At 34.1% G+C, this 13,519-nt stretch overlaps 2 protein-coding genes across 4 annotated transcripts in view; both read right to left on the reverse strand.

The window, feature by feature from the left end:
- Positions 1-3,412: 3,412 nt before the first annotated feature.
- Positions 3,413-5,561, reverse strand: LOC129807117 (nibrin). Its single transcript, XM_055856161.1, has 2 exons — positions 5,404-5,561; positions 3,413-5,337 (listed from the first exon to the last, which is right to left on the reverse strand). Exons 1-2 carry the CDS (start codon positions 5,426-5,428, stop codon positions 3,482-3,484), a joined length of 1,881 nt encoding a protein of 626 aa, XP_055712136.1. The 5' UTR covers positions 5,429-5,561; the 3' UTR covers positions 3,413-3,481.
- Positions 5,562-9,661: 4,100 nt separating this feature from the next.
- LOC129807114 (GTPase-activating protein CdGAPr) overlaps positions 9,662-13,519 on the reverse strand; it is a 66,593-nt gene continuing 62,735 nt past the window's right edge. For all 3 annotated transcript variants that reach the window (XM_055856155.1, XM_055856157.1, XM_055856154.1), the window contains one exon: positions 9,662-10,709. In XM_055856155.1, coding sequence (XP_055712130.1) covers positions 10,631-10,709 — 79 coding nt within the window. In that variant the 3' untranslated portion in view covers positions 9,662-10,630. The remainder of the gene's footprint in view (positions 10,710-13,519) is intronic.

The following is a 13,519-nucleotide window of genomic DNA, read 5'->3' on the forward strand; positions in this document are numbered from 1 at the left end:
CATAACTCCGGTTCTAATTGTCAGAATTTAAAAAATGAGGACTTTTTGGAAAGCTCTCGTGAAATGCCACTTCCCCTTCTAACATCGCAAGTTCATAAAACCACCGCTAGGGGCGCTATTATTAAAAAGAAAATTTTTAAATCTTAAAAGTTAAATAACTCAAAAATTCCATTGTGCATTGGGCTGAAATTTTAGTATGTTGTAGCCGTTGATTATACCTATCAAACAAAAAAAACCTTAAGTCGATCTAAAACCCCTGACCCGAGCTATAAGGGGTCAAAGTTCGAACATTGACCGGCCTCTATCTTCGGTTCTAACTAACATAGCGACATAAATTTTACCTTTTTGGTTTCGTCTCGATGAGCACTTTCAGATGGAAGTTCAAAAAGTCACCACAGGTGGCGCTGTGATAGCGTCAAAATTCATCGAAATTCAAAGTCATTTTTCTCAAAAACGGCATTGTGCAAGTTAATGAAATTTTAGTATGTTGTAGTCCAGTCTAGGACGTTTCCAAAATGGTGCGTATGTGCGCTGTGGTTTCAATAGAACCGGAGATATGAGGGGTCAAAGTTCACGAAATTCAAAAAATCATATCTCCGATTCTATGAGACCGATTTTGATGAATGAGGGCTTAAACGAAAGATCTCACCAAATGCTACAACTTTCTAAAATATTTGAACTTCGTGGGACCAACACCAGGGGCGCCACAGTCGAAAAACCAATTTCAATATCACATAACCTCAATTATCTCGACTGTCGCTGAACCGATTTTGATGATTACTTCAACATAATTGTAGAGCACATTTGTCTCTACATTTCGTCCATACATCATTTTCCGCTCAGACTACGCTATCACTCCGATTTTGCCGTTTAAGTGTGAAAAAATTGATTTTTCCCATAATAACGCTTTGAAATCCCTCAGATGCCAATTTGACTGCCTCTACTTCACAAAGACACTTAAAATAGGGTTTTAAATGGAAAGTCCCGCAAAATACAACAATTCTTTGATATAGTTGAAGTTCAACAAATGAACACTTGGGGCACTCTGGATGAAAAAAAAAAGTTAAGAAACAAAAAACCTCGCTTATCTTGGCTTCTGAGTAATCGATGAGATCATGTTCTATGGGAAAATTATAGAGAACATTCTGGTCTACATTTCACCCATATATCACTTTTGTGCCAGTTCATCCCAATCCTTGATATTTTGGTTTAAATACAAAATTTGTATAATTTCACGAATTTGATTCAAGATAACTGAATGGCGACTCACAATTTGAGCTCTAAATCGAATTTGCATGCACTCCGAGTTAGCTCACGTTAAGAATCTTACCTACATAAGCCGGTTAGGATTATCTGTCCCTTTCATTTTATATTATTTTTGTATAAAAATGAGGCATGGCGAGAAGTGGTAATATTCTGGAATTGATTTTACCACCTGTCGCCATATCATTTCAATAGGCGACGCTAACTTCACTTCGTACATTCTCAGTTGTCAAATCTGCATTGTTTACTTTCTGCAAAAGCCCCATAATTTGATTTCTCAAATAAAAGTGAAGAAAAATCATTTAAAGAGAGTAATAATAAAGTGATCACAAGGAAAGAGAAATGGTGAATGTATTCTTTTCATAGCATTGCCTAAAATAACCGAGTGTGGTTGTTTTCAAGTGGGTGGCGAGAAGTGGTTACAAATTTTACAAAACTGGCGAAAAGTGGTAAAAAGTGGCGACGAAATGGTTATTTTTGCATTATTAATAAAAATCAGTTTTTTAAGTAGTCCAGCGTTATGTTCTAGGATTATTGCTTTCACGTATCTAGAGCCAATACATCTAAGTAACTTTGTGTCAAATTTGACTTATCTTGTAACAAGGATTCAAAAGTTATAATTAAATGAATTTAATTTTTTCCTAAACATGGCGATAGCCGGTTATTCCACCCTAGTTATGTGAAAAAGCATTACTTCCGGTTCTGCAATGTATTTCTCGTCCTAAAAATTGCATTCACTTCCAGTTTCACCCCATCAAATGATGGTGAAAATCCTAACCTCAAAAACCTGAGTGAAGTGAATCGTTCACCGCCTTCATAATCGCATTTTAGCGGTTCACTAGTGAAATGTTCACTTTGGTCTGTCAAGTGAATCATTCACCGGGTTCACTTACAGTAGAGTCTCTCAAATCTGAATCTCTCAAATTCGAACGCCGTTTGGATTCAAAATGTCAATTGTGAGGTTATGTTAAAAAGTTCGTATTCTTGGTGAACGAAAATCATATTTATGTGCTTCTTCCTGAATGTTTACATACATTATGGTCGTGTAAAATGAAAATGAAGTATGTTACCACTAAAACTTGCGAGAAATTACTGGAATTTGATTCAAAGTACAATTTAATCTCACACAAATTTCGTTAGTTTTGCAAAAATCGTTCGAATTTGGGAGGTGAAAAATGTCAAAAATACCCCCCGAGCGTTCGAATTTAGGAGACTCTACTGTACTTACATAATCCACCCCCGGCCGGGTTTACGAAGTGCTCTAACTCGTGACTTAGATTATATACCACATCCCTCGCAAGTTCTCTTTTACTGCTAGAACTCCACAGAGAGAGCAGTAATATAATAATATCGTAATTTTAACACTTTTTAGGTTTAAAAATATATCAACATTTTTTAATGTTAATTTTACACCTTTTTAAGTGTTAATTTAACATGAAAAAGGATAACTTTAACCCCCAATGCCCCCAATACACCTAAAAAGGGTAATATTTACACCGATTTTGGATCAATGCTGCAGGGTAGAATTAACATTTCGGGAATGTTATTTTCACTTTTTCGGATTTCTCTCAGTGAAGGATCGTTAACATGCCCTTCACTTTTCCCCCACCCCTCCCCTTCCCCCCCAAAATCATGTTTTTTGGGGATTACAAAGGCGGACATTTCGCCCTTATACGAAAATACTGTTGAATTATTCCTAATAACGGTTTTTCAAGGTCAAAGGTTAAAAATGTTGTAGAGAGCGTATTTATCAATCAAATGGGGTAATGTTTGGGGTCGTTGGAAAGGTCTTGGAATTTCCTATAAAACTGAACCGGTTCCAATCGGTTCTGAACCGGTAGTGAACCGGTTCTTAGCCTATAACTAATTTTTATCCGAAAATCAATTCTATTTGGTTTTAAAACAATTTTGGAAGTTCTTTTGAATGATGTATGAATCGGTTCAAATCGATTGAGAACCGATAAATGATAAATGATGCGAAAGTACTTTTGAGGTATAGCATCTAAAAGTCATGAGTTCGAGCATTTCGCAAAGCCTGGGAAGCTTTGCCACCCCCTTTTTTATTGTCAACGGTTTTAAACTTTAAAAAACGTCTTTACTACTGCCCCTACTGCCTCTATAAATAAGAAAAAAGAAAAAAATATTGTAGGAATAAGAAAAAGTATTTATTGAAAACTCTGAAACTTGAACATAAATTCCTGGATTTTTTTATTAGTAGTTATTCTCCCCTGCTTTTGGAACCAATTTGAATGAGTTTCTCAACGAACTTTTGCTGAATGAATGTCTGCTTCTTCTTGAAGGCTTTGAAGTTCCTGGAATTTGTGCTTTCAGATTCTTTTGATATCTCATTCACCATCGAAGACATTCGAGAATCCGAAAATTCCACCACTTTTGTCTCAACTGAAACCTTCATTGAGTCAATCCAGGATTTTTCTCCATCCTCCTCCATCTTTTCCTCCTTCACTTCGCTGCTGTCGTCCAGGGTGGCTTCTGAAAACTTTTTTGACAGCCATCCCGTTGATCTGATCTCCAGGGTGGATTTATTGACAGGAGCAGAACTTACGGAAGACCGTGAAAGTGGCAGGAGAGAGGATTCTTGGGATTTGCTCTGAGCAGAACTCCTTGTTGATCTTTGGGATGTTACGGGGAGGGTTTCTGGGGCTTTCTTCCGTGGTTTCTTGAAGCATGTGTCAAAGTCATCTGTCAGGGTGGAATCTAGGAAACTCCTCAGCTTCCGCTTCTCGCCAGAAGTGGAAGGAGGAGCTGATTTATTTTCTGGGGCTTTTTTCTTGTTGACGCCTGAGGAAGTGGCTTCGGTGTGAGTGATTGTCTTTTTCTGGGATTTGGGAGGCGGAGCTTCCTTTTCTGCTGTGATCCAGGAAGTGCGACGCCTCTTTTCGGATTTTGGCGGTTCAGGAACTTCCTGATGCATCGGCTGGTCGTTTTCCAGCGTCTCTGGGATTTCCACATGGCTCTGAATGCTGCTTTCCATGGGTTTCTCACTCAGGGTCATGGACACAGGATCCTGCACAGTTTCCGGAAGGGTGATATTTGTGGCTTTCTGCGGAGAGATTTCCTGGAAGGATGGCGTGTCTTGCACGATAATCTCCCTATCGAGTTTCTCGTTGGCGCTGGTGAGGAAATCTGCAGAAAAATCATGCCTGGGATTGCAGAACTTCCTCGTGGATTTGTATATGATGGCCAGGGCAATTTCCTTCTCCGGAATAAAGCGGCATCCTTTATCTTTCAGCAGTTCCTCAATTTTCTTCACATTGTCCCATTCTCGTGCTCCTGGACGCGTTTCTGAACTAATGACAATTGTTCCCAACTGCACATAAGATTTCTGACTAAGAGTATCAGCTTCAATGTTCATAGAAATCCCTCCGGCCAATTGAATAACCATTTGATAGAGATTCATGACTTCTCGACTCAGGAAGATGAATCTCTTCCCAGAAAACACTTTCTTCCTCTCACTGTCCGGCTGGAAGGAACAATTCTGCTCGATAAGATTATCCTCTCGGATTTTTGGGGAAAAATCAGCAACTCGAGGAGGTTCCTTCCCTTCCCGGATGCTTTGCAAAAACGCACTAAAATAATCCGGACGAACTATTGGCACTTCTGACACCAGTGCCAGAAGAGCCTTCATGGTTATTATAATCTCAGGCATCACCAAATGGGTACAAGCACCTGACCAGGCTTTAGATACCTTTCCACACAAGACCTTCATATCCTCCAGCAACTTCTGCCCCTCATCACTTGGAACACTCGACGTCACAGCACTCAATTCAATCTTCTCCACTGTCCATTTGCTCTCAAACCTCCCAAAACGCACATTGTCTCCAGCCTTAAGCTCAATGTCCTCCTTCTGGGGCAACCGGATGATCTTCTCAATGTTTTCATTCAAGAAAATGCCATAAGTTGAGCCAATGTCAATGAGAATCATTTTGTCAGGAGATGCCTTGAGATGACCATGATGACGACTGATGGATTTATCACCCTCAATCATAAGGTTGCAGCTGGCATCTCTGCCCACGATGTGAATGTCCTTATCACCGGATACAAAATATTTCCTCCCTGAAACCGAATTTGAGGTTACATGTACACAGAGTGTCTGGATTTGAGTGTTTTTGGGGCACTTACCTGAGGAATTTGATAGGATCCACATTTTAGGGATCTTCTAAGACACCTTGTCTTTCAATTTTATCAGTTTTGCACACTAAACACAGAGAAAAGTAAGGAAAATACTAATTTCTAATGATTTTGTAAACACTGCCCGGAAGATTTTAATAATTCTCTACATTGCCTACTTTTTGGCGATTTTGGTGCCCGTCGAATTCAAATTCTGGAATTTAACTGATTTTCGAAATTGAATAAAGGGGCATCTCAACATAAAATAATTGACTTCAACTTTAAAACCCAAAGTAGCATTTTACTCCAATTTTAAGTTTGGAGCTTCATAGTAGGAATTCTGCTCAATATTATGCTACAGTGATAACACGACTGTATAGAGAATTTGATTAGCTTTCGTTTAGTAGAAAAAAAAATAGTTGATAACTTTTTTATTATTTAAAAAAATTGAAAAAAAAAAACAAAAAATGTTAGCATTTTTTGAGTTTTTGTGGCAATTAAAAAAAAATACATGAAAATGTTAAAATAATGATTAAAAATTAAATAATATAAGACCTTGAATTGTTGTAGAGCAGAGGTGTGCAAGAAACCGTTGAAACCGAATTAACGTCAAAATAAGTTTGTTATAGTAGCGTTTTGACCATTGACGTACATGTTTCTTTTGACGTTAATTCGGTTTCACGGTTTCTTGCACATCTCTGTTGTAGAGTGTTATTGTAAAGAAAAATAAGGTGAAAATTCACTTTACGCTTTGTTTTTCTTTTTCGATTCCCTGTTTGAATTTCACATAGAATTTTCTTAAACAAAAGCGCAAACTATATAGAGAATTTCAAAATTTTAAAGGGAAAATATATAGATATGTGTTCTAAGATCCTTGCCAAATTGCTAAGAAAGAGGATATTCAATATAAATGGTTTTTTTGCTACGAAAACCTGTAAAAATTCACTTTGGCATTTTTGTCAATTTTCAGAAATTTTTTACAAAAAATACAAGAAAATGGAAAAATTTTTATTGGAAAATATATTTATGAGTCCTAGAACTGCTGTAGAAGCCTTATGCCCTAGACACACTCACGACTTAAGCCGAGAGAAGACTTAGGGGAAAATGATGGAAATGTAGTTTGACCATTTTATAACATAATTACGCTAAGCCGTCTCTCGGCTCATCCTCAGGTCTGTCAAGGCCCTTACGGAACGAAAATCTATTGAAAAAATGTTTTTTTTTTGTTGAGAATATCTGCACAGACATTTTATGCCAGTTTCGTAGTTGACGTGACTTTTTGGCTCGGGTTTCAACCTTTTAACGACGAGACACTTTTTACAAACTGAAAATCAACAATAAAAATTAAACTGAGAAACATAATCAATGATAAAGTCTTACATCTAATCTTGAAAAGTCCAAAAGAGTCTGATTCGGTGTATACAGTGCCCGTTCTCTAATCCGGATCACCGTAATCCAGACGAGTTACGACGGTTACATTTAAAATCATTTTGAGGTCATGTATGCATGTGTGTTAAGCAATGAAAATGAATTATCCTGTGATGTTTTTGTTTCATAAATGAAGTATAATAACATAGAATTTTCTAATTATGTTTTTTAAGCTTTTTTAAGACTTTTATTCTAATTCCATAAAAAAAACCTTGTATATTTTCGATACGTTGAACAAATTCAAAAAATCCATCCGGGTTACGAAGCGGACATCTGTCATATTGTCTCCCAATCCCCAATCATCCGGATAACGAAGCGGGCACTGTATTTTGCGCTATTCAGATTATCCAGAACAAGTTCCTTAAAATTATATATAAAAAACCGCGAGATTATTCAACATACCGCTTGCACAAACTGGCAAATGTTCAAATGATCGACTCCTTCCTCGATAAACTTCAATTGAAATTTATTGAGAACTGCCGCATATCGCCTCACACAGTGATCCAACAGCTAAACTAGTGTTAGCAAGTTTAAATTCAGTTAATGATAGTGTTTAAAAGCTCTATTCTAATATTGCTAATCTGTCAAATATGATTCATTAAGTAAAAGTCACCTAAATCTACTTTATATATTCTTCTATTCTAAACCTCTGTTTAATACTTATAATATACTCTGAATTAAAGATGTAGCAATTAAATCAAAATTGGAACACTTTACTTAAATTGTATACCTGAATGGAATAAATATAAATTAAATTAATTAAACTCTATTATGCGCTTCTATGAACGTTAGGGACAAAAATAGCCTAAAAATTTAAGTAATTTTTCTGACAATACCAATGAATAATATTTTTCGCTTTAATGAAAAATATTACGTATAAGTATTGTAGTTTTTATTGCGAAAAGGGTTTCGCTTAAAAAAAATTGGAAGTATAAAAAATAAATAAAATCAGTTATAAGTTTGAGAATTTAAAAATTCGCCATTTTTGAGTTTAAATATTTACTGTATAGCAAATAGCTAGAGACTTGCAAAAAATATTCTAGATTCCTTCAACCTTCCACTTTACAATTATGTACGTACAGACATAATTGTAAAGTGGAAGGTTCAAGGAATCTAGAACTCACCTATGGCGTGGATCGATCTCAAATTTTAGTATGTTATAGTTGGGCCTAAGAGCTTTCATTTAAGAAAGATTAAGTCCCCTGACCCTCGTGATCCGAGCTAGAAGGGGTCAAAAATGCAATTTTCAAATGGTCATATCTCTGGTTCTAATTATCGGACATTAAAAAAAAATGATGTTTGGAAAGCTCTCGTGGAGTACTACAACCCTTATCATGATACCCCAATTTCATCCGATTTAATCGAAAAATCGATTTTCGAAAATTAAATATCGAATATTTCGAAAACTAGACGATGCTTCAATGATGATGTACTGGCGCAATGTACGAGAGGGACTTTCCGGTGTTTGCCAGTGAAAAAGGTCATCCTAAGATGAAAACACTTTTTTCGTCTTGGCCAGAGCATTCGGTCCCGATGTGGACCTTCTTCAGTGGATAAAAAGGGCATGAATTTTTATTTTACAACAGACTATATTTTTAAAAATTACAAAGGTCATTTTTTGGACAATTTCGAACAAAACTCTCTCGACTAAATAATGTTCTCGTAATTACTCTTAGGGATCGTGAAGTTCAAGAGATACATATTGACATCCTGATAGTGATAGAGTTTTTAGGACATCAGATCACGGAGATGAAACGACAAGTTAAAATGTCTTTTATTTGGTTTCCGAAACTGATCTTCGAATGTCTTTTACCTTTGAGGGAAGCATTAACTGTAAGCGTTCAGATCAAAGCTTGCTTCTGAAAGGGGATTCGAATCAATTCGAAAAGGAGTCGAGGTACATACAATAAAAACGGTTTGAGTATAAAATACATTTTTTAATTAATTTATTTACTTTCAGGATAAATTAAACTTTCTCATTTGAATGAAAAAATTAGGGTTGTGAAAACAAAAGTGACGAATAAAAAAGAAAAAAATCGAATAATGAAGGTTCACTGAGACAAATCCGAAAAAGTTAAAATAACATTCCGGAAATGTTAATTTTACCCTGCAGTATTGATCCAAAATCGGTGTAAATATTACCCTTTTAGGTGTATTAGGGGTTAAAGATACCCTTTTTCATGTTAATTTTACCCTTAATAAGGTGTAAAATTAACATTAAAAAATGTTGATATATTTTTACACCTAAAAAGTGTTAAATTTCTGAGGAAAAAATGTTAATCGCACCCTCTTTTTTTCTCAGTGTTGAAAAGGAAAACAAATACTAAACATTGTTAATATTAGAGGGAGGTGAGGCTACATTAATACATGATTTTATCGTATATTTCTAAAAGAAGTTCTGCTTTACCGTAATTTAATTTAGATCCGCAATTTTTTTTTATCTATTTAAATTACATCACGTTAAAGTCAAGTTTCCTTTAGAAATATGTGAAAAATCACATATTAATGTTTCATAAATAGGCAAATTATGCACAAAAAAATATAGTAATCGCATTTATCTAAGACACTCATCATAAATTCGTAAATTACTGATGGCTGTATTCAATTTCTGAGCGTAGAAGGTTTTTCCGGACAAAATAAATAAAATTATTAAAGTCGAATAAAACCAATGTCGTTTTTATGGCAAAGGAATAATGTAAAGGAATTTAAAGGAATGTCGTTTTTATGGCAAAGTGGTGTATGTCTTAGCTTACCGTTTTCCATTTTCGGTGATAAATATTTTACATCCCTAGAAAAAATCTTAAGAACAAAATGCAGCTTGACATCAATAAATCAACACCAGTTTCATCTTTGAAATTTAATAAATTATTATAACGATTTAATTTAATCTCATGTTACATTTTTTAGTGTACATTTTCATGTGATCAGAAAAATGTGATGAAATTGTAATTTGTTTAAAAATTAATTATAGCAATATCTTTTTTTTTTCTTCAAAGTTATAACTCTTTATTTCCACCTTCGTCTCTATCTATTTATTATTAGAAGCACTATTTTAGATACAGATCTAATTTTTAATTCTCAATGTTCTTGTCTCACTAATGTTTGTTCCTTTTGTTTTTTTTTTTTTGCTTGAGATAAGGACATTATTAGAAATGTGAAAAATGACTCATAAAGCAATATTTTTGTTTCTTATTACCTTTCTCACTAATTTACATGTATTTCAAAAATTATGGAAATTGCAAAAGTTGTATATAAATTATTAAATTTATTTTAATATCATTGTTTTAATATCAAATTGGTAGACATTGCCAGTCTATTTGCTTCATTTATTCATCATGCAATATTTCATCATCTTTTTTTGGCCTTTCGTCATGTATATCTCACAAGTACGATTTTTTTTTTGTTTTTTTTTTGTATTGCAAAAAATTGAATAAACAAAATTCTTAACATAAACATAAAGAAAACAGTACGTCGTGTTCAAATAAAATTATTTCATTTTAAGTCGTATAAAATAATTTTCAGTGAAAATAGGCAAAAAAAAATGTCGTGACATTACTTAAAAAAAAACTTTAAAAATACATTTTTTTTTTTTAGATATTCTCTCAATAGACACTCTCCGAAATACAAAAAAAAGAAGCGTGATAAATAAGCAACTTTTTTCACTTTTAAGATTTGCCATTCAATTTCTCTTCATAATTAAAGCTTTTAGATTTTCTTTTCTCATTCTTTTCAATTACATTCACGTGACAAAGAAAACTGATAGAATATTAAAATTATTAAATAAGTCATTCAAGTTTTTGACGGGTTGCATTTACTGCTGATTCTGCGATCGCGATTCAAACATTGCCGTCACATCTTTTATCGAGAATTGGGGTGAACATTTCTCTCGTCTGTAAGAAAATAACCATTTTTTGTTGCTAAAAAATTACCAAAAAAACAAACAGAATATTCAAAATATCTTTTTTGATATTGAATAACTAATTTAGCATTCTAAAAAAAAGATCTAAAATGGAGAAAAGCCAATTGTTCTAATTTCGGAATCAAAATTAATTACCGGTTCATTGTCAGTTCGTAACTGATTAAAACCAGTTCAGATGTGTCAGAGATTCCAAGACCTTTCAAACGAACCCAAACTTGCCCTAATCGGTTAAGAAATACGCTCTCTAGGGCCTTTCTAAACCCATTAATCTTAAAGACAAGCCGTTATTATGAAACGAATCGTCGCGTAAATCGAAATTTTCTAAAATATCCTGTTTATCAGTTAACAATCGATTTAAACCGATTTAAAGATCAACTCAAATTTTTCAAAAGAATGGAAGTATGGTACCATTTTAAATTTCGGACACAGCAATTTAGAGTTCGGACAAGTTCAGGTTGCTTAACCTTTCAGAAACGAGAGGAAAAAAATGAATAATAATGGTGACACATTTAGTTCAAATTGATAATTTGTTTTTCTCAAAATGCAATTAAATTAGAGTAATACGGGTTTCAGACCTGAGGCTTAGCCATATGGCTTAAATCATCTAATTCCTTTTCAAGCAAGATTTTTGAGGAAATTCTTGCTTCGGATTAGATATTACGGGCAAATTATCCATTAGATTCTGAAAAATCAACAAAATTGTTTGTTATTAAGATTTTTGAGGCTTTCGGGAACTGGGCTAAACCTCCAGTCTGAAGCCGGTATAACACATTAAAGTCCGTATATTGTTACACGGATTTCGCGATGACCTTTGAAGAAAAATCGGATGCGAAATGTAAACCGGTAAACCAAATGGTCCTTTCAGGACTTTGACTGTTGGTTGTCAACTTTTGAAAATATTCTCAGCGCTGAACGTTTTATTCACAAAATTTCTATGAGAGCCTTATTCGGCTTTCAAAATGGAAATTCAGCCTAGTTTTCGAATGACTCGAATAATAAAAATTTGTTCTCTATTTGTTTTTTGAAAAATTTTGACTTTGAATTGGACAATAATGGGCCATTTCCAAATGTCAACAAGATATTCGCATTCAAAAATGGGCTTCTTTGTGAGCTTTGATGAATTGAAAATTACAAAAATCTGAATACACAGGGTGCCTGGAAAAAAAATGCAATAACTTTCATAGCTGTCAAACCGCTGGTGACAGAAGTTTCATATTTTGCACAGTGGTAGTTCATTTTATTGGCTAAAAGCTTACAAAAGCATTTTTTAAAATCGTAATGGAACTCAAACGTGACAATTTAATGCCGCTATATTTTGCAAGAAATGCGGAAGCAGCTATCGTTAGGGCTGTTCAAAACCCTAAATGTAATTAAACTTTCCATTTTTCGAAACATAACTTGGTACAGAGATACTAGTGGTATTTTAAAATGCTTTGGTGGAGGTCTATTGCTTCATCGCTAGTCATCATTCTTAAAGTGAAGAAGCAATTCCGGTTCTAATTGTTAGAATTTGAAAAATTTTCGTGTTTTGGAAAGCTCTTGTGAAGTTAAAACTCTTTTAACGCCTTGAACAACCCAAATACGTCAAAATTTAATCGAAGGCCCGATTAATCGAAAAATCGATTTTAGAAAATTCAGTATCGTATATTTCGAAAACTAGACGATGCTTTTACTTTAAATTTTAGTATATTGTAGCTGAGATTGAGACCTTTCCAACAGTGGGTCGCACTCCTCCCTCAATGTTCCCTGACCCGAGCTATATTCAAAATTGTCTTGACAGGACCATATTTTCGGTGTTTATGAAGCGATTTCGATGAAATTTTAGTATATTGTTTTTGAGATCGAAACCTTTCTAATGAATAACAATGGGACTCATTTGTCCCACCTCCATCTCAATGTATCCATACCATTACTAGGGGAAAGTACTCTCCCTTCGAACGTTCATGCCTTTGAATATTGTGAATTTTCTTTTATTTTTCCTAAGAGACTTAAACATTTCTATTAATTATTAGCCAGCTCATCGTCAATTATTGATAATAACGTGATAATTATGTATAAATGTCTTGAAGAAGATAAAAAAAAAATCACATTATTCGAAGGCGTGAACGTGCGAAGGGAGAGTCCATTCCCCTATGCCGAAATAAACTGGACTCTATCTCTAATTAATAAACATTTATAATAATTTTCCAATATTCCGAATACTTCAAGCATTTGTAAAAAAAATGGCATTAAATAAACGAGCAGTAAAAAGTCAAATTTGGTCAGCAATAAATTCGAAAAAATCAGTAAAAAATAAAAAAAATGGTCAGTGAAAAATAAAAAAGGGCAGTAAAATAATAAAAGAGCAGTATTTTATTAAAAGCGGTCAGTAAAAAGTAAAAGATGATCAGTACAAATTTTAAAGGGGTCAGTTAAAAATAAAGTGCTCAGTAAAAAATTAAAAACGAGCAATAGAAATATTCTAGATGATCAGTAAAAAATTAAAAAGTAATCAGTAAAGAATTAAAAATGAGCAGTAGGGGGAGGTGGGGCTACATTGAGCTGTGGGGCTAGATTGTTATACGATTTTTTCGCATATTTCTAAATGAAATTGTTCCTTGCAATTATTTTATTTAGATGCACAATTATTTTGTCTATTAAAATTACATCATGCTAAAACCCAGTTTCATTTAGAAATATGCGAAAAAATCGTATAACAATGTAGCCCCACAGCTCAATATAGCCCCACCTCCCCCTAAAAAATGGCCAGTAAAAAAATGAAAAAGAGCAGTAAAAAATAAA

Source organism: Phlebotomus papatasi, chromosome 3, assembly GCF_024763615.1.
Source record: "Phlebotomus papatasi isolate M1 chromosome 3, Ppap_2.1, whole genome shotgun sequence".
Lineage (NCBI taxonomy): Eukaryota > Metazoa > Arthropoda > Insecta > Diptera > Psychodidae > Phlebotomus > Phlebotomus papatasi.

Bases quoted from the DNA above. Each gene is read 5' to 3' on its own strand.
- LOC129807117 (XM_055856161.1), bottom strand. From the start codon at position 5,428: ATGTGGATCCTATCAAATTCCTCAG. The intron at 5,338-5,403 runs GTAAGTGCCCCA...ATTCGGTTTCAG, and splicing joins GATCCTATCAAATTCCTCAG to GGAGGAAATATTTTGTATCC.